Source organism: Pollicipes pollicipes, unplaced genomic scaffold, assembly GCF_011947565.3.
Source record: "Pollicipes pollicipes isolate AB1234 unplaced genomic scaffold, Ppol_2.1 Scaffold_7262;HRSCAF=8765_pilon_pilon_pilon, whole genome shotgun sequence".
Taxonomy (NCBI): Eukaryota; Metazoa; Arthropoda; class Thecostraca; order Pollicipedomorpha; family Pollicipedidae; genus Pollicipes; species Pollicipes pollicipes.
Genome location: NW_023597055.1, coordinates 4,209,303 through 4,231,519, shown reverse-complemented (window position 1 = coordinate 4,231,519; position 22,217 = coordinate 4,209,303). Strand labels below are relative to the sequence as shown.

At 57.5% G+C, this 22,217-nt stretch overlaps 1 protein-coding gene across 1 annotated transcript; it reads right to left on the bottom strand.

Moving 5' to 3' along the window:
* Positions 1-3,601: 3,601 nt before the first annotated feature.
* LOC119114116 (golgin subfamily A member 6-like protein 2) lies at positions 3,602-21,287 on the bottom strand. The gene is made up of 16 exons (XM_037238331.1): positions 21,255-21,287; positions 19,476-19,581; positions 18,969-19,055; positions 17,523-17,581; positions 16,203-16,298; positions 15,500-15,673; positions 11,841-11,855; positions 10,199-10,379; positions 9,558-9,698; positions 8,969-9,100; positions 7,919-8,059; positions 7,156-7,281; positions 5,900-6,070; positions 5,472-5,585; positions 4,967-5,057; positions 3,602-3,990 (listed from the first exon to the last, which is right to left on the bottom strand). The coding sequence occupies exons 1-16, from the start codon at positions 21,281-21,283 to the stop codon at positions 3,602-3,604; spliced, it is 2,052 nt and encodes a 683-aa protein (XP_037094226.1). The 5' UTR covers positions 21,284-21,287.
* Positions 21,288-22,217: the final 930 nt, after the last annotated feature.

The window sequence follows — 22,217 nt, the reverse complement described above, 5'->3', positions numbered from 1 at the left end:
TGGGCGGCGTGTTAGCTTATGGGATCAGGCCGATGACGTAGCGGAAGCCACAGCGTCCCGGGTGCTAGGAACACGCCGAAGTTAAAAATCTGCTTTTGAAGTCTGAATTTTGGTTCCTTCTGGAAGCAGTTCGGGAAACGCTTCTGATAAGTCCAGTCGCTCGAAGGAAAAACGCCAGGTCCCGGCAACCAGAGCAGATGCATGCTTTAAAGATATTGCGCAGTCTAGACGAATGTGCCGTCCACAAATGACAGGCAGCTTACATATCCGCACTGTGTGGACGCCAGCAATCTGCCGGGAAGCGGTCAAGGCAGCCTCCTAGCAATCAGTTCCCAATATAGGTCAATGAAATATAAAACCAGACAGAACCATAGAAACCATAAGGTCATACAACCCGACTAACTGTTACCCAGACGAAAAGTTATTAATCATGGGCGCGTTCAACTAGACTAACCGTAGTTATCCAGCTTTGAAGTGTGCGTATTTGCAAACGCCTGGACCATCAGCATAATATTGAGTGAATTGAATTAGTCGATAGAGCTGACCGAAATTAACTGGGCTGGCAATATTCATACAATGTTAGCCCCTTGCTGGCCAAGATGCAAGGAATACCGTCCCTGCATTAGCGCGCGCATGCAATAAGTGAACTTCTCCGAGCATAAGTTTCGTAAGACTATGAAGAGCAACGATAAGACCCTTTTCTATGCATTTCGGAATCGTTGGATTCCATTTACTCTCAGTGGTCTGATTTCATTTACCCTTAGTATTTGCCAAAATATGCCATGCGATATGATCATGATGATCATGATCATGACCACGATCATGATCATGGTCATGACCATCGTCCCGCTGGTTCGAGCAAAACAATACTTAAACGGCGTTCAGACGTTTGGTTGTCCAGGTATGCATCGTTCTCATAACAAACTTGTCTTTTAGTTGGTGATGTATGTCGTGCGATTCATACGCGCCAATATTATGGACGAATAAGCTTTATTGGTTTATGAGAATGCTTCAGCCTTCAGCCGTGATTGCCGTGATTGCCGTGTCGTGTCTGCCGTGATTGCCTCAACGACACTCACCGGCACAAGCGGCCAATTATTGTCCAGCGTGCATAGTCGAAGCTACTTTTTTCGTTTGGCACGCGCTGCACCACCAGCCGTTTCCTCCGACGTCGGACGCACACTCATTGTGCGGCTTGGTTTGTGGTCACTGATGTTTCTTTGTTGCACCTCCTTCCTTTTGTTCATCTTTGTCCTCAAAACACGGCAAACAGCAATAAATAACCGTATAATGCGACAAAACATCGTGCCATCTAATCGACAACGGATGATCGATAAGCAACCGTGTCAAAACATCACTAGACCGGTGGTGGGGATTTCAGTTTGCCTGGACCACAAGCAGGAACAAAATCAGAAACTCACCAAACACCGCAAATCCAACAGCCTTGCGCCGTAGCTGAAGACAATATTGAGAAAAGAATGCATCCCTTCACTACTTTCCGATCGCAGAACGGAATGGACACGAATGCGCCAATATTACAGCGGACAAATTCATCACACGCATTGACACTAGTACCGCGGGCTTTTTTTCTTTTGGCTATCTTTAAGCACTCCTCAACAGCTCCTGTAGCAAAAATACATGAATAACAGGTACATTCGGAATGGCGTATCGAACAGAAATGGTGTGCAATATTTCAACAGTACGTGCCAAATGGACAGTGGCCAACCTGCTCCTTAAAGTTTTTGGCTCGCCTCAAAAAAGTAATGCACCTGGGTTTTCTCTGGTTGGAGCATCGTGGCTCCCGGAACAGGTGTACTATGGCTGCTCAACGATGATAGCATATTGCACAACACCCGTGCCAACAACTCTGAGAGCCACGAGCCGAATCGACCGTGGGCCAGGCCGGCCTGGCCCGTGCCAGTGGCCCTACCAGGCAGGAGCCCGGCACAAGGCAGCCGCAGGCGAGCCTCCCGGGGAGCTCGCGGAGCCTCGCCTCCCGCGGAGCCTGGGCTGGAGCGAGAGGCGCGAGCCTGGAACCGGCGAACTCCCGGGGAGGCGGGGAGGCGGCCCTCACCCCCTGCCGCTATCACAGGCTGTTTCGAGGCGCGCGACCGGCGCGTGGCAGGCGGACAGGCGCTACGGGGCAGGGAGCTCCCATTCGCCCACGCACGCACGCACGCACGCACGCACGCACGCACGCACGCACGCACGCACACACACACACACACTCGGAGAGATGGTGCGCGTCCCGACCAGCGGGCAGGGAAGCAGCGCACGTGCATCCCGGGAATCCAGGCGATCTAGAAGCCGGGATTGTCGTGGAGTGCGTTTCGGGGCACTCCAGGACTCGGACAGGGCGGGGCGGGGTAGGGGTGAGAGGGAGGAGGCGTGGTGCGAGAGATGCTGAGCACGGCGGTAAGGGCGACGTCAGCTAGTGACGCTGTGACACCCGGACAGGCTCGGCTGTGTGGAGGTGCTAACTCAGCGGCTGGGCGGTGCCGTCGGCGGCAGCGGCGTTGTGGGCGCGAGGCTTGGTGAGTCGAAAGGTGGAGTCGCGGCGTGGCGGACTCATCGCTGCCGGCTCCGTGGGATCAGCTGATCGGAGACGAATCAGAACAGCTGGCTGGCTCAGACACGGGGCTGAAGAGTCACCCGGTCCAGCCGCGGTGCTGAACAGTCAGCCGGGCAGACGGTGAGTTGGCTCAGATCTCTGAGGCCGACTGTGACTCTGATCTCTGAGTCGATCAGCCGACTGAACAGCCGGCCAGGCCGAGTCGCTGGATCTGGTCGTGACTCAAGGTGGCCAACTGACCGGACAGCCGGCCAGGCCGACTCGCTGGGTCTGGTTGTGACTCAGGGCGGTCAGCTGATCACACGATCGGTCAAATCAGCCTGTCCGGGATTCCGGACCGTCAGCTGATCTGAGGCAGCACGTGTCGCCCTTCTGACCCGTACTGAGGCCAGCCGTCTGCTCCGTCCGGAGCGGGTCCGACTGGCCTTCACACACTCCTCGTCTCGATTCCAGCTTAGTAGTCGTCGATATAATCTGTGGAGCATGGCGCACCTGTCACCATGTCATATTGTGACTGCGGCGGACGACCTCAGGTTTGATTCTAAGCGATTCACTGCAGCTATGAGCCACGGGGTGATCGTGGCACGTGCTCGTTGAGGCAGAGCACGACGCAAAAGAGGGGTTTATGGCCCATACGAAGACGCAGGGGCCCATAAGCTTACTGCACACATCGTGTCAGAAGAAAACAATGAGAGTAAATTCTGGAATGTCTCCAGATATGATTTACAGTTACACCAACGCTCAGTAGTCAAATGCATCACCGTACACCAGAGTGCCTCCCTGTGACCCAGCTTTGTCCCGTCGCGTGTCTGGTCAGGTGTCCGCTCCTCGGCCGGACCCGGTCAGCGGGCGGTGAGGGGCGGTGCCGAAGTGACACACCGTGCGGCCCCAAGCGCGGCTCCGGTGGGGGTGGCGGCAGCGGCAGTGAGTGTGCTGCGGCGTCTGGGCCGGGCCGCGGCCGCGCGCGGCTCGGGGCGGCACGGTACCGTCTCGTCAGGTGCGGAGGCCTCGCGCTCCTGGAGGGACCGTCTAGGGCTCGTCTCCGCCTCCGTCAGCCACCGGGGTTTCGCCTTCGCCTCCCTCCTGGCCTCCAGCATCTGCTCCCTCCGGCTCGACGTCGCCTTCCTTCTCCGGCTCCGCAGCTGATGGCTCGTCAGGCGCGCCGGCGTCCTCCTTCTCCGACTCTGCAGCTGCTGGTTCTTCAGGAGCGCCAGCGTCTTCCTTCTCCGACTCTGCAGCTGCATCCTCCTCAGGCGCTTTGGCGCCTCCTCCCTCTTCGCCGTCCTCACCCTCTCCCTCCTCCTCTCCTGCTCCTCCGCCGTTCCCGTGCTCTCCGTCCTCCCCGCCCTCCTCGCCGTCGGCGTTCGGTCCGTCCTCAGGCGCCGGCGCCGCGTCCCCTTGCTTCTTCTTCTTGTACGCTGGCGTTCAAGAGCGCGAGCTTAGCTGAGCGAGTGGGGACACGCAGGCATGGGCCAGCTAAGCGCGGTGAGTGGCCGAGCGGGGCGGCGGAGGTCAACAGCGGGTGTGGCCCGGCGGAACGCCGTGTTGCGAAGCAAAGCTCAGCACAGCAGACGTGCACCGCCGAGTAAAGTTGCGAAATCACACCGGCAATACCGGTGAGCACTGTACAGCACAAGGAAAGGTACAAAGCGAAGTGGTAAAGGGGTGAAGAGGTAAGCGGCCGGAGAGCAACTTTGTTTTTGACAGCCCATTTACTGCCATCTCCATGTGGTTAACAGGAAATAAAAGGTGAACATGTCAACTTTCTGCCCTAAATATTGCTTTGTAAGCCGCAATGCCCGCATTGGGGCCCCCAAACCCAGAGGTTTGGGCCCACCACGGACTGGATTCACCAGATTAGATTTGGATTTGGGTCCCCCAGTAAGTTGGGTTCACCACAAAAGCAGCAGATACTCGAATTTCGTGGAAGCTCCTGATCCCCGAGCTGTAGCCGAAGGCGTGAGCTACTGCCGTCCCCCGGCACCCCCGGTACTCCTGGTACTTCTGGTACTCCCCCGTAACTCCCGGCACTACTCCGGTGTCCCTGGTACTCCCCCATACTCCCGGTACTCCCGGTGCTCCTGGTACTCCCGGTACTCCCCCGGTACCCGCTGCTCTCCGACCGCTGTACCATCTTCCAACGGGAGCTTTATGATCCTAGCCAGGCGAAGGCACACGTTGGCTGGCCGTACCGGCTGTGCCAACTCATTTGCACAGCAGGGAACATTTAGCCACAGCGAGAAAGAACCCTCTGGTTTTGCGACAGAAAAAGCGGCAGGAAGAGGTTCGACACACCATCTTAAGCAGCGCCAGCACATCAAGCATCCTTAACCGGAGAAGAGCGGCAGCACGTCCTGGTAGGTGTACACACAAGTTCATGCAGCGTGGCTCTACCTCTGGGGTGTTTGATGCGCTCTTTGAGATCCCTCGTCTTGGCGTCCAGTCTCTCCACATCCCGCTTCAACACCTCCGTCTCTTGCTCGCGCTGGGGGCGGAACGGGTGGTCTAATGGTCAGAATCCTCCCGCCAGATTACTCAAAGGCGTGCTGGGTCAGTTATGCATGTATGAGCACCGTGGCCTGCTTTTATCGAACTATTCACCTAAGCCAACAAAGGAGCGGATTGACCGGCGTTGGTCGTATGTTTCATTACGGCAGCTGAAAGGCAGAGCGAGGGAGGAGAACCTTAGCAGTAAGCAACCAACGAGCGTGTCTTTTCTTCCTAAGAGAGGACGTTAGACATACAATGACGCGTTCTCGCCATGAAAAGGTAGACTACAGAATCGAAAGAAAAATCATTGACCTTGGCTTAAGATAACCACAATTCCCTCCGACGAGAAACGTGGAGAACGAATGATCGCCTCATTCTGGCAGCCGACGATGGTCAGCGTTTCACTTACCGTTCTCTTCTCATCCTTAACCTTTTCGCCGAGCGTGGTTTTGATGATCTGCACGGCCTCGGCGAGCTTGGTGACGGACGTTTGCGTGTCGTCCACGTCTTGCTGCACGCGAGCCTGTGGACACCGGCAGGTTTCACTGAAGCTGGACGAACGAGCCCATACAGACGTATTGATGCTGACAGACGTCATGCAGACTAATCTGGGCGGCGTTGTGGATGGGCTTTCCTGCGTTAAAGCGAGGCTTTGCGACAGAGTAAGACTCACAAAAATTCTGTATCACTGCGAATGGTGGTGACTGAAATGTAAAGCCAAAAGAAGATTCCTGATTGCCAGATTACGGAGTTATATGCAATGAAGAGTTGCGGCGACCAACTGCGGTCGATATTGACGTTGGAAGGGCGCGGGGGGAACTAAACCATCGGACTCACCAGACTGGTACCCCCGCCGCTGTCCTCTGAGCCCATCAGGCGGCCGAGGTCGCGCCGCAAGTCCTCCACGTCCTCGGTCCTCTCGCGCGTCTCCTGCTCCAGCTTCTTGTTCAGCCGCGACTCCGTCTCCTGTAGCTGCTCCTTCACCTCGGCGATCTCGCGCGGACACTCCTGAGGAGTGGATACGAGTGGACAATAAGCGCTCCTGAGGAACGGTGACGCCTGAGGAACGGTGACGCCTGAGGAACGGTGAAACCTGAAGAACGGTGACGCCTGAGAAACGGTGACGCCTCAGGAACGATGAAGCCTGAGGAACGGTGACGCCTGAGAAACGGTGACGCTTCAGGAACGGTGAAACCTGAAGAACGATGACGCCTGAAAAACGGTGAAACCTGAGGAACTGTGACGTTTGAGAAACGGTGACGCCCGAGGAACTGCGACGCCTGAGGAACGGGGAAACCTGAGGAACGGTGACGCCTGAGGAACTGTGACGCCTCAGGAACGGCGATTCTGAGGAACGGATACTAGCGGGAACGATCACTCCTAAAAAGTGGACGCGCCTGAGGTACGAAGCCTTCCGTCAAACAGCCTGCGCTGAGATAGCTTCTCTCGTGAGAAAACATCACTGAGGGGAGCGGATGCTTTTGGCGAACTGCCATCTGTGAGGGAAATACTGGGGAAACTGTCACTCCTGAAGAAAACGTCTTGGACCGGTCCCTCCACGAAAGCTCTCGTGTGCGAAATGACCACCTCTGGCAAAAGTGGGCACCCCGGAGTAACGGACACGTGTGGAGGCCAGATTCTCTTGAGGAGAAGGCGCCAGCTGAACAGACACGGGCGAATTCCAGATACCGCTGACGAGCAAGCACTACGATAACATAAAGCCAACTTAATAGACGACGAACAGATAAAATATGGCCTAAAACGACCAGCACCACAAGCAAATTGGCATAAAATGCAAGCCTCAACGAACGCACTTTCCGGAAGGATTTAACTCAGCAATCATCTTCCACGCAAAACCCTGAACTGAAATGGTCTTCTTGCAACTTGAGACATCGCTGCCAACTCTTGATAGACATGCGATACGAGACGCCTTGTTTAACCTACCGGAGAGCGCCCATTCGCGATTTCCGCCTACAACATGAGGCTGCGGTCGAACACCTGGGACCATTACAACGCTGGCACTGTCCAGAGACTCTGGCCGAGTTGCGGCACCAGCCAGACGCGTCCAGCCGCAGCCGGCCCCTCGCCCTGACCTTGACAGTATCCTCCAGCTGGTCCACCTGGCGCTTCATCCTCTCCTGGGCGAACATCACCGAGTCCATCTTCTGCGTCAGCTTGTCGCCCATCATGTTGCTCTCGTTGTCGTCCGACCGCTCCGCCTGCGAAAGCAGACCGTTACCACCTCAGATGGTGACAGAGTTATAGTGTTATGTTTCTGATGGCAGGAGGTCGCTATGATACCGTGTTTGTGACCGCACGCATACTCAGGTCCGCTCAATTCATCCCATATGTAACCAATAATCATTTTGTCATGCCACATGACTAGCTTGTGTTGTGTCGAGGGGTTCTGTTGTTGGGCGCTCTCGAATCGCTTGCAGATTGCCCTGTTATGGGTTTAATCAGTTGTCCATTATTATCTTATCATTTTTCGTTATCATTTCATCAGTTGTTTATCATTTCTGACATCCATTTACGCTGATATTCGTTTTGATAAGGGCATGCAGCCTGAATATCAGTGCACCTATCTTTCCGTTCTCCTGGTTGCTCTACGCGAAATAAGGCTGTTAGTACTGCCTTATCCATAAACATCCATTTGTGTTTACCTGGAGCTGGCGGCTAACTCGGTCTGCAGCCACCACAATCGATACGACCTCTCGCCTGTTGCACGAGGGTCTGGCGTGGCAGTCTTTGTGCTGCTTTCTCCGATCGATAGTGACCTGATAACCTGATTGGACGGCGATCCACAACCTGATTCTGTGCTGTGACCTCTAGCCTGATAGCACCGTGACCTCTGACCTGCTTCAGCTTGTTCTCGATGACCTCGTCCTGCTGTTCGACGCGCGTGCGGAGCTCCGCGATCTTGGTGTCTACGTCCGCAATCGACTTGGCCATCTGCTCCCGCACGCCCTCGTTGTTCATGTTCTGGAGACGCTCGATCTGGGAACGGGACACTGTCAGCGGGCGGACCGCAGCGGCAGGGCGATCAGGCAGTCGTGGGCGCACTGGCACGCAGGGAGCGAGTCCAGCGACACTTGCTATCCTCGGATGATCTTAATTATTGCTGGAGGCCGCGGTTTATATAGTCTCGACGCCTCCACCGCCGTGAAGTATTTCAGCTGTGCTGTTCAGACATTGTGTAATACCGTGCCTAAACACAAGTTGCATAATTTTCCTGACGTTATGCCATCTATTTCGCATGTATACAATGGGCAACTGTAAGCCTTTCCGAAAGAGACGTGCGTCCGTTGCTGTTGGCCTCTATGCCCGATTATCCCCTCCACATTACCTACCCCTAGGGCAGTCCAGACGCCGGTGGGTTGTCAGTCCTGACGCCTCTGGCTAATCTCCCCTGCTGTTGACCTCGCCCAGCGTGTCCACCTTACCTCCTCTATGGGCAGGCCTGGGGGCGGGCCCGGCTGGCCTCCCCTGCTGCTGACCTCTGCCACCGTGTCCACCTTACCTCCTCTATGGGCAGCCCCGGCGGCGGGCCCGGCTGGCCTCCCCTGCTGTTGACCTCGCCCACCGCGTCCACCTTACCCTCCTCTATGGGCAGCCCCGGCGGCGGGCCTGGCTGGCCTCCCCTGCTATTGACCTCCGCCTCACTGTCCACCTTACCTCCTCTATGGCAGGCCTGGCGGCGGGCCCGGCTGGCCTCCCTTGCTGTTGACCTCGCCCACCGCGTCCACCTTACCTCCTCTATGGGCAGCCCCGGCGGCGGGCCTGGCTGGCCTACCTTGCTGCTGACCTCGCCCACCGTGTCCAACTTACCTCCTCTATGGGCAGGCCTGGGGGCGGGCCCGGCTGGCCCCCCCTTGCTGCTGACCTCTGCCACCGTGTCCACCTTACCTCCTCTATGGGCAGCCCCGGCGGCGGGCCCGGCTGGCCTCCCTTGCTGTTGGCCTCGCCCAGCGCCGACTGCAGGGAAGCCATGCCGATGCGGAGGCGGTCGCTGATGTCGTCCACCTTGGCATCCATCACCTGCCGGCCCGTGACGGCGACGTCAGCAGCCCAGAAGAACAGCATAGGCGGAGCACGCGCAGCGCGTGCCAACGCGCTCGCAGCAGCCTGTCTGGTCAGGCGATGACGCGGGTGGAAATGAATTGGAGATGGGTTTTCATTGGGCTTATTCGTCCGATAGGTACATCGTTTGAATACGACCGAGGCAGGCGTCGCCTCACGCTTCCCGCAGCTCAGCCCAGTGCAGCGCAGACATCAGCTCACTTATCTGATCTGATCCCCCATCTGATCAGTTCATGGCGCTGGACGAACTCGACAGACGCAAACGCACGGCACACTGAGGTCGGAGCTGTGGGATGAACGGACTGTAAGCAGCCCAGGTGTAGAGGTATCTGTGAAACTAGTCTCTTCCCCTAATCTGTCCATCTCAGCCTAACAATCATCCGTGCAGAGCAGCGCCGCGCTAACTTCAGCTGACCTTCTCCAGGTTCTCCCGCTCCTGCTCCTCCTTGGCCAGCTTCTTCTCCGTCTCCAGCTTGTCCTCGTTGAAGCTGCTCTCCAGCAGGTTGAGGCCGTCGTTCAGCTCCTTGAACCGCTGCCGGGTCTGGTCGTGCTCCGCCTGTGATGCCGTCAGGTCAGGTCAGGCCAGGTCAGGCCAGGCCATGACAGGTCAGGTCAGGACAGGTCAGGATACGACGGGTTGGATAGCATCATCATTCGCGTCTTACTTGTACCATGGCAACAGTTTGTTGTGGATTCAGGGTGGAGATAGACAGGCTGACACACGCCACAGATCATCTCTTGTAGGATGTGGTGGTGTCAGGTGGGGTCAAATCAAACTGCATGGGAAAGGACGAAGCGAGGTTACCCGATCAATCGGTAAGTTAAACAAATTTATAGACAGATCCATCCGATATAATCGGAGCGTGCGGCCGTACTTAAGACTGATAACATGAAACCTGACATGAATACATGGATGGCGATCACTGGTCGTGAGAATTTTGGTTGTTGAGCCCTTTAACGTACATGAAAACACAACAAAACATGCCAATCGTCTGCATCATTTGACTGCCGGATCGACTGGCACACCGACCGGCAGCCTCGCCCTGCCGTCCTGACCTCCGTCATCTTGCGGATGCCGTTGAGCCCCTCGTCGCCGTACACCTTGATCTCCTCCAGCTTCTTCTCCACCTCGTCGCGCAGCGCCTTCTCGCGCGTGGTGCGCGCCGTCACCTCCTCCTGGAGCGAGGTCTCCAACTGCTTCACGCGCTCTCCCGTCTCGCCGCGCATCTTGTCCCCTCTGGCGAGCGGCGCGGACACGGCCGCACGCCGGTTAGAGCGGGCACGTGTGCTACCATCTACATGCCAATTGTTACTACATGCCATGTCTGCCATGCCCTACGCGGGCACGGCGGACATGGCATGGCATGGCGAACATGGCATGACATGGCAGACATGACATGTCCGTGTGCGTACGCGGTCATGGTGGTAAGCGCTGGGATACGCTGTCCCGCTGGACGGGAAACGGTAGAGTGAGTGAAACAAACTGACCGCGAAGAATACGCGGGATGGGCCACCATACACGTGATGAGTTAGTCGCATACAGTTTGTGGAGAAAGAGGGATGAAGGGTCACGCTTGTCTGCCGCGACCTCTGGCGGACCGGGGGGGAGCTGGTGCTGGAGGGAGGGCGGCAGCAGACTACCGTCAGAGATGGTTGGCCCGGGCCAACGCCCCGAATGGTGAGCCAGCCGACACAGCGACCGATAAACGATGTCGGACTCATGCATCAGTGCTGGTAGAAGTGGAGAAAGACGTGAGTGCGCTTCGAAAGAGCTGGACCAGGTTAGCTGCGGCAGAGTTCACATGCCGCTCACCCCATCTAGGGGATTCCAAAGTTAACCCCGCGTCTGGCGAGGGAGCAGTGTTCCGCGCAGAGACACGACGCGCCGGCCAGCATTGCCACCGGGCGCCTTCTGCGCAGGCGCGCGCCCGTCCGCCCCTGGCATGTCTGCTGTTCCGCACGACAGCGCCTCACAGCGCCGCGTCGTGGCCCGGCGAGTTGGGCTCGCGTCACTACAGCGCGACCACGGAAGCAGCGGCGGGTGAACCTCCCCCGGCCGACGCCTGGGTAGGACAGCTCTCGACCCGTGCTCACAACTGCCGCCGAGTGTTCCCCCTTGAGGCGGTGTGGTGCGGTGGAGTGCGGGTGGCGGCGTGGTGGTGGGGTGGTGGTGGGGGCATCGAGGTCAGGGAGCACCTGGCGGTGCTCAGTGGGTTCCGCTCGCGATTCGTCGGCGACCGGGATCCCGTGCTTGGCCTGCGCTCAGGACAGGCAAGGCTGGCCCTTGCTTGGCTTGGCCCGTGAGGGGCTCTCTCATATACACCGCCGCTGCGGGGAGTGGACAGTGAAGCCGGGGTCACAGTAGAGAGGGAGACCACGCGGGCTAGGCTGTCGCCTGCCGGACGCGGCCGGCGCGGTCAGGAAAATTCACCGGTGGGGAGGGGGAACTGGTGGCGTCTCAATCGGAGCTAAGGCGGCCGTCACTGTTTTCTGTGGCGGTAAGCACATCGCTTCGGCCCCACCGGGCTGGTGAGGTGGTGGGCAGCGAGTTATTTGCGAGAAACACTCCAGTCGGTGGCTGTTTTGGCGTAAGCGCGTTCTCACTAATGAGCTCAACGGCAATGCGAAAGCCAGTCGGAATAGGCACAGCGATGAAACAGACAGCCGCCACGCGTAACAATTCAGCAGTAGGCTTTACCCGCCATCGTCGTTCCTGAAAATCAAGGACACGTGTCATTTCGGCACGGACAGACAGCTTCCAGTCACGCGCAACCAAGCTGATCACGCGGCACGTGTGACAGGACCATCCAGACAGCTGTGTGGGCAAGTGCATGGCTGGGAAATGTTTAATTCATCCGCAAATACCCGTAATACTTCTGATATACTGACCACCGTTTGCGTTGCGTCGCCCTGGGGTGCGTAGCCCCGAGCTACCGTCCCTTATGCGTTACGTTTCAGTGGGTCGTATCGTACTAGCTGTACGGTCGATTCACCATGGTTTTCCCCATTCGACTCACGTTTAGTGCCGAGCTCCATGTATGGACGGTTGGCCGGCAAGGAATAGAACTGCATAGTCCTGACCGGGCCCTGGTCCCCTGAACTGGGCTACCCTTGACCGGACCATGACCCCCTGAACTGGGCTACTCTTGACCGGACCATGACCCCCTGAACTGGGCTGCTCTTGACCGGACCATGACCTACTGAACTGGGCTACTCCTGACCGGACCATGACCCCCCGAACTGGGCTAGTCCTGACCGGACCATGACCCCCTGAACTGGACTACCCTTGACCGGACCATGACCCCCTGAACTGGGCTACTCTTGACCGGACCATGACCCCTTGAACTGGGCTAGTCTTGACTGGACCATGACCCCCTGAACTGGGCTACCCTTGACCGGACCATGACCCCCTGAACTGGGCTACCTTTGACCGGACTCTGACCCCCTGAACTGGGCTACTCTTGACCGGACCATGACCCCCGACTGGGCTACTTTTGACCGGACCATGACCCCCTGAACTGGGCTACTCTTGACCGGACCCTGTCCCTCTGAACTGGACTACCCTTGACCGGACCCTGACTCCCGAACTGGGCTACTCTTGTCCGGACCATGACCCCCCTGAACTGGGCTACCCTTGACCGGACCATGACCCCCTGAACTGGGCTACCCTTGAACTGGACCCTGACCCCCGAACTGGGCTACTCTTGACCGGACCATGACCCCCTGACTGGGCTACCCTTGACCGGACCATGACCCCCTGAACTGGGCTACTCTGGACCGGACCATGACCCCCTGAACTGGGCTACTCTTGACCGGACCATGACCCCCTGAACTGGGCTACCCTTGACCGGACCATGACCCCCTGAACTGGGCTACCCTTGACCGGACCATGACCCCCTGAACTGGGCTACTCTTGACCGGACCATGACCCCCTGAACTGGGCTACCCTTGACCGGACCATGACTCCCTGAACTGGGCTAGTCCTGACCGGACCATGACTCCCTGAACTGGGCTACCCTTGTACGGACCCTGACCCCTGAACTGGGCTACTCTTGACCGGACCATGACTCCCCTGAACTGGGTCACTATTGGCCGGACCATGACCCCCTGAACTGGGCTACTTTGACCGGACCATGACCCCCTGAACTGGGCTACTCCTGACCGGGCCCTGACCCCCTGAACTGGGCTACTCTTGACCGGACCATGACCTTCTCAGCTTCACCGACGTACCCTTTGCCCTTTCCCTGCACGCTCAGTTTTACAACGAGCTGTATGCCTTTTCCTGCTTGGCGGTTATTTGGTTGTTGCCGCCGTGCTGTTACCCTGCCCAAACGGCTTTTAGTATCGAGCTCAATTCCTTTTTGTGCCCGCTGGACGTCACATGGGCGACTTCTGGCTTTCCCTGCCCGCCGGCCGTGCGGCAGTTTGCCAGCCGTTACCACAACACACGGCCGGCCGGCACTGGGTCATCAACGATGGTCCGGCCGGCTTATGGTGGCGGCGCAGGGCGGCATGCCACTGGGCCGACGAGGTCACGGTCTGCACCGCACGCCCGTCCTCCCCCCTCCCCCCAGCGGTGCGGTCAGGGAGCTGATACCATCACCAGTGCTTTGTTGATGTTCAGACGGGGTTCATACGAGGTCACGGTCTGAACCGCACCCCCAGCGGTGTGGTCAGGAAGCTAATACCATCACCAGTGTTTGGCTGATGTTCAGGCGAGGTCCCTACGAGGTCACGGCCTGCACCGCATCCCCGGCGGTGCGGTCAGGGAGCTGATACGATCACCAGCGTATGGTGTGTGTTTAGACAGGTTTTTCCCGCCTGGGGATAACGAATGAAAGCCGACTAAAAACTTGAAAAGATAATTATATGAGGTTATGATATGTATTGGTTTTTAATTCACTATATGGGGCCTTCCACTGAGGGCCCACTCATTTAAGAGGAGATGTTTTTATGGGCATCAAAGCGGACTGGACGGGAAAAAGCGCCTCCATTTTACAAAGCGAAGCCGAGCCACTGTGGCGAGTGGAAATGAAAAGTGTGTGCGCTAGAGGAATGCCATATTGACTCTGACACGCTGCCTGACCCCCAAACCACGGCGGGTGTCGCTGGTCCGCACCCGCGTGTTGACCCCGTCTCCGATGTCATAAACAGACACCATCATACTAACAACCTGCACGCTAACATTCGCGTTGTAATTTGTGTGTGAAAGGAACTCACTAGGACTTAAGTGTTTTCTGTGCTCAGTTCGCGGCGCTGAAGACGTCGGGTGGACGCTCGCTATGTACGTACACCAGCTGTTTGCTAATGGAAAGGAGCAAATAACTGCTGGACCGACCCAGTGCTATTACGATGGCTTCAAGATAGAGGAAAGGTGGCTTGGCCTCAGGCGGATGGATGGGGCCTGCATACCATTGTTTCGCAATTTTGTCATGAAAATGTCGAGGAAGGTAGAAGAAACAAAAGAAAGCCTCAGGTTTCCCCCAACGGGCTTGGGAAATGCTTGGGGTTTCCAATCTTCCCGTTCAGCCTGCCGTCGGCCATCGCTTGGGAAGCTTCGAATTTTCCCGAGCTTTCCCGATGGTCAGATGTCATATTTGCTTGGGAAGTCAATGTAGTGCGCAATCGCCATAGCCAGTTTGGGGAACGCTCCAGACACCCCGCTTTGGAATTATTAGAAAACGGGCCGGAACAGGTTGGGAGTTCCAACTAAAGTTTCCCACTTTAAAGTTCCTACTTTCGGAGCTCATCACAATCGTTCCACAGTCGGAAAGCTGGGCAGCCGTCGGAATAGCCCGGATGGGATCGGACCGAAATTGCTGGCTGGACCTGCACTTGCGATTGCGCGTGTCTGTGAGTTCCCACCGGAACGACGTGACCTTTTACGTTCCAAACGTTCCAAATGGGCTTTAAAATGTGTGCGTTACGAGTGCTTGCGTGAGGAGAGGAAGGCATTTTGTGACTGATAGTGGCATGCGGTGGAATCCTGCGCTTTATCAGCTCGGCTTCGGTGACCACACCTCGACGGATATGGTCTGAAACTGATTTTACTGCAGTATTGCCGGGATTTTGCACAGAATATATACGTATTTGACTGTATAATTTTGATGGATTTTCCAAATTATCATGATGGCCCTCGTACCCACGCTTGAAGGCACAATTAGCTTACTCTATCCAGGGGAAGTAGCCCAATCTCCGTTCAGACAGCTAACTGTAACAACACCAAGTGCTATCCTGTAGCAGCATCCTGCTTATTACACCTCATTCGCAAGCCACCCGCCTCTTGCCCCGCAGACCCTCAAAGACCCCAAAGCCCGGAATGCTGCGTTCGTCCGAGCGTCCAGTACGTCGACTCACTGTTCCTTGAGCTTGCGCTCCAGGTCGCTCTGCACACTGCTGATGGCCATCTGGAGCCGCTTCTTCTCCGAGTCGGAGAGTGACGCCATCTCCTTAGTCTTGAGCTCCAACTCGCGCAGGTCGTCCTCGCGGCGCCGCTTGATCTCGCCCAGCTCGGACCACAGGTCGTTGATCCTGCGCCGCAGGTCGGGTCAGGTCAGGTCAGCTCAGGTCAGGTCAGGCAGCCCACCGGTGCACAATGGTAGTGAATGCCGGCGGACGAATGCAGATGTCATCACCGTGCGCTGAACGGCGGTGAACTGGGAGCGACATGACGGCAACAGCGTGATCGTCTTAGTTCCGTGGCACGGCACGTATGCGGGCATTCCAAGACGCCACGTGTGCGGGTACTCCAATGCGCTATTTAAATCGTAATTATTTGTGTAACTGCTCGTGAACTGCTGTCAAACAACTGCTGCAAACTGTCGAACGTGACTGAAGCGTCAGAGCGGTAAACAAACAAACAAAAACAGGAGAACCACCCCCCATCACACGCCGTTGATGGCTGTTGTCATCCCTTAGATACCAAACAAAACGCAGAATGGCAGCGTGTGCCACATGTGAATGCGCCGGCTCTTCCCACTGTTAGCAGGCTCTGTGCGGGCTGCTGGCGTTTCTCGGGGTCGGGGGAGAGCGGCCGGCTCGTGGCTCATCCGCCGCTCACCTCTCGCTCTGCTGCTGGTCCACCATGTCCCGGTTCTTGGCGTCGTGCACCAGGCGCGAATTGACATCCATCACGTTCTGTTGCAGCTTCACCACCCTGACGACACACACACGGCACCGTCAGGCCCCTGACGATGTGGTCACGCTTCGACGCTCGCTGTGGGGAAAAGGATGCACCGCCAAACAGCGCTTGATCGTTCTGAAAATCTGAAGATTGGGGTCGGTGTACGGGATTGTTGGCGAGTTGTTCAATAACAGCTCGCATGGCTAGGTAACACAAGTCAGAATTTTGGTGGCGAAGCGCGAGGCGCCAGACCGATCACAGCTTTGTCAAATGTTATCAAGACTCAGTTTGAGAAGAATGGCGTCTGTGAGTTGTGGACGCAGCCAGATAAATTCGGACTTCCCGTCTTGCTTGAGATAGCAAAACAACGGCTGTCCTATCGGACATCAAAACATGCATTTAAAAAGCTTTGCTGACGCAGTGGGTTCTCCTCTTGTCGCAAATAATCCGAGAATGCCAACACCGGTGTGAGGCCCGATGCCGAGGAAGAAACAATCGCAAATGTGGCGCACACGCTACATTCAGTGCCAGGTCAATAGCGAGCCGGTGTGAATAATAGAAAAGCGTGTCGACAAACGGAGCCGGAACCAAGGGAACGCGGGATACAGACGTCACAGCGTGAAGCGGCGGTGACACGGGGCTCTTATCGCCCTTCGGTGTAATGCCGCGCTTGCATTTCGCCCGTATCTATCACCGTATTCGCTTAACCGATGCTCTTTGAAGCGGCGATCAATAAACATTACCGATTTTCACAAGCGATATGTGCGGTATTTTGCCTGTTTGAAACGCTCAGACCATCATGAAAAATAAATTGCAGCTGGGCATTTTTATGAACAAGTGAATGCATTTGAATAGCTGAATTGGTGCATCTGGCGAGTACGTTATGAAAAGGCATTGTGTCTATTGCAGTTCATCGATTTTGTTGATCTTAGCACGAATAATGATCACGGCATCCACGGCTATGAAACTACAGCGTTTTTGCGGAGCTTTAAGATCGCCCCCTCCTCACGTTTCGAAAACTTTAACATTTCACATAAAAAACACTTACCAAAACAGGCTAATTAAAATACGTATGAGCCTTCAACGCTGCGCTTGCTTCATTTGCCACGCCTCATCAGTCCTCATCTTACCTAATTGCCTGCATTTTTGCATTACGGCACAGAAACACATGCCGCCTCATCCTTGCGAAACTGAAAGCGGACAGCGAATGGGCGATGCGCAAGTGCACACGCCACGTCAGACTATCGCCGCGCTTACTTTCCCTCGAGGGCCATGGCGACCGAGTTGTTCATGCCGCCGCTGCCGGAGCCCCGCATCTGGCGGCAATCCAGGGGAAGGAGGCACGGTCAGGCGCTGGCGGCGGTGGGTGGGTGACGCGGCGTGGAGTTATTAGCTGACTATGGTAGCCCTGGTCAGTTGTGTGCGTCAAGTAGAGGCTCATTTACCGCCGTACACCGTCCTCGATTGATGAGCAGTTGGGGTCGTGACATCAGCGCCCGCGGTAGTGACATGCCCTTTCGGAATTACATTATGTCAAAGCGGCGAAACGTTATGCTCAGCCGAAGAATCTCTGGAGAGTGTTATACCCGGCAGGGTCCGTGTTATGCCCAGCTGGACGGCATTATGCCCAGCGGGACCTGTGCCATGCCCAGCAAGAGATGTGCCATGCCCATCCGGACCCGCGTCATGCTCCGCCGAGGCCGTGTCATGTCCAGCGGGAGCCGTGTCAAGCCTGGAAGGAATTGTGTCATACCCAGCAGGAGTCGTGCCATGTCCAGCAGGGCCCGTGTCATGTCCGGCGGGAGCCGTGTTGCGCCCAGCCGGAACCGTGACATGTCCAGCAGGATCCGTGTCATACCCGGCAGCAGCCGTGTCATGTCCAGCAGGGCTCGCGTCATGTCCGGCGGGGGCCGTGTTATGCCCAGCAGGACCCGTGTCATGCCCATCCGGACCCGCGTCATGCTCCGCCGAAGCCGTGTCATGTCCAGCGGGAGACGTGTCATGCCCTGCAGGAATTGTGTCATGTCCAGCAGGAGCCGTGTAATGCCCAGCAGGGCCCGTTTCATGTCCGGCGGGAGCCGTGTTACGCCCAGCCGGAGCCGTGTCATGCCCAGCAGAAGTCGTGTTATGCCCAGCAGGACCCGTGCCATGCCTAGCAGGACCCGTGTTATGCCCAGCAAGAGATGTGTCGTGCCCACTAGGACCCGTGTCATGCGCCCGCCGGAGCCGTGTCATGCCCAGCGGGCGCCGTGTCATGCCCAGCGGGAGCCGTGCCATGCCCAGCAGGACACGTGTAATGCCCAGCAGGGCCCGTGTCATGTCCGGCGGGAGCCATGTTACGCCCAGCCGGAGCTGTGTCATGCCCAGCGGACCCGTGTCATGCCCAGCGGAACCGTGTCATGTCCAGCGGACCCGTGTCATGCCTAGCAGGACCCGTGTCATCCCCAGCAGGAGCCGTGTCGTGCCTAGCAGGACCCGTGTCATGCCCAGCAAGGGATGTGTCGTGCCCACTAGGACCCGTGTCATGCTCCGCCGGAGCCGTGCCATGCCCAGCAGGAGCCGTGTCATGCCCAGCCCGAGCTGTGTCATGCCCAGCAGGGCTCGTGCCATGTCCGGCGGGAGTCGTGTTACGCCCAGCCGGAGCCGTGTCATGCCCAGCAGGAGCGGCCTCAGTCCCCGCCTGCGCGGCGCGCCGCGACTCACGTTCTTCCTGGAGCCCTCCTCCATGAGGCGTCCCTGCAGCTTCATCGTGTGGTCCACCGCCTGCACGTCACCCTGGAGGGTCTCCACCTGCGGCGGCGGCGGCGGCGGACGGTCATCAGGCCGGGACCACAACCTGCACAGCCGGCATCAGATAACACACAGCTGAGCTGCGCGGCGGCCGCCGACAGACGCCGCTGAGCTTCATAGTGTCGACATTGCACGGGGACTAAAGTAAGGATCTGAGTTGAATGGTCGACATCCCTTAGCATGTCAAGAGCGACCGCAGAACAATATTTTACCCCATGAGGCTAGGTACAGAAATTATATAGCTGAATTGTCCACCATTCGTCATCACGGTGTCACTACAAAACAACCAGCGGCGGAGCAATGCCCAGCATAGCCATGTTCAGTGTGCGGTAAGAAACAGGCAGGACCCGACGGTCACTCATGTGGTGCTTCTGTTGCAGGACGCGCGGGCTGCGCCAGCCGGAGCTGGTGATACCGCACCTTCATGTGCAGGTCTCGCACGTCCTCCCGCAGCGAGTGGGTCAGTCGATCCATCGAGTCCTTGGTCTGGTTGAGGCCGGAGACCTCATGGCGCAGCTCCTGTAGCCTAAGGGTGGTGCACAGGGGCTTCAGGTCAGGTCAGGTCAAGTGTGCGCATCTGCCCGCGGCTTGGCGCTCGCTTGGTAATTGCTTTGATAATACAAGTACCGTCTTCATGGTCCACCACCCAGGCCACCTAGCACCAAATAGTCATGGTGTATACCTCCCCCCCCCCCCTAAAAAAGTTTGTCCATTATCCGTCATGGTCTCACTCAGCCAAGCTCCGAATCTCTCTCGGTGACGGCCCACTCATCACTTGGCCATGATTTATCCTAACCTTGAGTGGCATAGTTTCCTATTCAGTAGGGTGACTTCAGCCGCTGTGTTCGAAAAAAGTGGACAAAATCCGGGAGAACCTGTTTGCTGGCACCTTCTGGGGGGGGGGGGGGACTGAGTGATTTTTGCAGTTCGGCCCGCTCATTTTCGGAAACTACTTTTTTTGTCCACGGTTACACCGCTCCGGTGGCCCGGTCTCACCTGGTCATGGTCTGTCTCTCCCTCACCATACCCACCTGACCATGGTCTGTCCCTCCATCACCACGTTTTCACCTGCGCACGGTCTGTCCCTCCCTAGCCACGAACTCACCTGGCCATCGTCTGTTCCCCTCGCTCACCACTTTCTCACCTGGCCATGGGCTGTCCCTCCCTCACCACACCCTCACCTGCCCACGGTCTGCCCCTCCCTCGCCTCCCTCGCCTGGCCATGGTCCGTCCCCCATCATCATGTTTTCACCTCCCCACGGCCTGTCCCTCCCTCATCACACCCTTACCTGGCCATGGTCCGTTCCCCTCGCTCACCACACCCTCACCTGCTCACGGTCTGCCCCTCCCTCGCCTCCCTCACCTGGCCATGGTCTGGTCTCGCCGCTGTCTCACCTGGCCATGGTCTGATCTCGTCGCTCCATGGTCTCGCCGCTGTCCTCACCTGGCCACGGTCTGGTCTCGCCGCTGTCTCACCTGGCCATGGTCTGGTCTCGTCGCTCCATGGTCTCGCCGCTGTCTCACCTGGCCATGGTCTGGTCTCACCGCTCCATGGTCTCGCCGCTGTCTCACCTGGCCATGGTCTGGTCTCACCGCTCCATGGTCTCGCCGCTGTCTCACCTGGCCATGGTCTGGTCTCACCGCTCCATGGTCTCGCCGCTGTCTCACCTGGCCATGGTCTGGTCTCGCCGCTCCATGGTCTCGCCGCTGTCTCACCTGGCCATGGTCTGGTCTCGCCGCTGTCTCACCTGGCCATGGTCTGATCTCGGCCGCTCCATGGTCTCGCCGCTGTCTCACCTGGCCATGGTCTGGTCTCGTCGCTCCATGGTCTCGCCGCTGTCTCACCTGGCCATGGTCTGGTCTCGCCGCTGTCTCACCTGGCCATGGTCTGGTCTCGCCGCTGTCTCACCTGGCCATGGTCTGGTCTCGTCGCTCCATGGTCTCGCCGCTGTCTCACCTGGCCATGGTCTGGTCTCGTCGCCTCCATGGTCTCGCCGCTGTCTCACCTGGCCATGGTCTGGTCTCGTCGCTCCATGGTCTCGCCGCTGTCTCACCTGGCCATGGTCTGGTCTCGCCGCTCCATGGTCTCGCCGCTGTCTCACCTGGCCATGGTCTGGTCTCGCCGCTGTCTCACCTGGCCATGGTCTGGTCCTCGCCGCTGTCTCACCTGGCCATGGTCTGGTCTCGCCGCTGTCTCACCTGGCCATGGTCTGGTCTCGCCGCTCCATGGTCTCGCCGCTGTCTCACCCTGGCCATGGTCTGGTCTCGCCGCTCCATGGTCTCGCCGCTGCTCGTCATGACTGCGCGCTCCACGTTCTTGGTGTGCGTCACCAGCGACTGGATGGCGTTGCGACTCTCCTTCAGCGCCGCCTCTGTGCGGCCCAGGCGGTCGTCCAGCTCGGCCATCTTGCCCTGGGTGGCGCGCATGGCCATCTCGAGCCGGCCGCGTGTGTCGCGCTCCTCCATCAGGCTGTGCTCGTTCTTCTTGACGTTGACCTGCGGCGGTGTGGGGGGGGGGGGACATGCAGGGTCATGGCCGGTTGCAGTAGTGGCAGTCAGTTTCAGCTGAGTTGCCGTGGTCGCGGCGCCGCTGGTGTGGAGATTGGGAGAGGGGGGGGGGGGGGGGGGGACAGGCGGCACTACTCCGTCCGACACCGTCAGCACCGCTGGCATGCCCAGCGCGCTCCCATTCCGTCTGGGGTGTCAGCCTGGGGTAAGTACGTGGTCCTTAGTCTGATGGAGTCTTAGTCTTAGTCTTAGTCTGTCCATGACTCTGACTTCGAAATTTTGTGCGATTGTGGAATTATGCTTTGTGATGGCGGCCTGAGGTCCTTGTGCAGGGATCTAAGTCTGAGGTTGCGTGATGATCACTCCCGTCACATTTTTTTAGTTTAAGGTCATGTACATGGACCTTAGTCTGAGGTCTCATTGTCAACGAGCCCCTGTCAGCGATCTCCTGGTAACCATTTTCGTTCCGTCCACGGGTCGCAGTCGGGGCTTCCTGTGCGGAGACGGAAGTCTAAGACTAAAGTTGTCCAATAGTTTTCTTTGTTCTTATAGAATAATATAACAATATGTACATATATAATATATACTATAACAACATAGTGATATTAATAGTTTTACTTGTTCATTTTGAGGTGATCTTGTGACCCCCCTCCC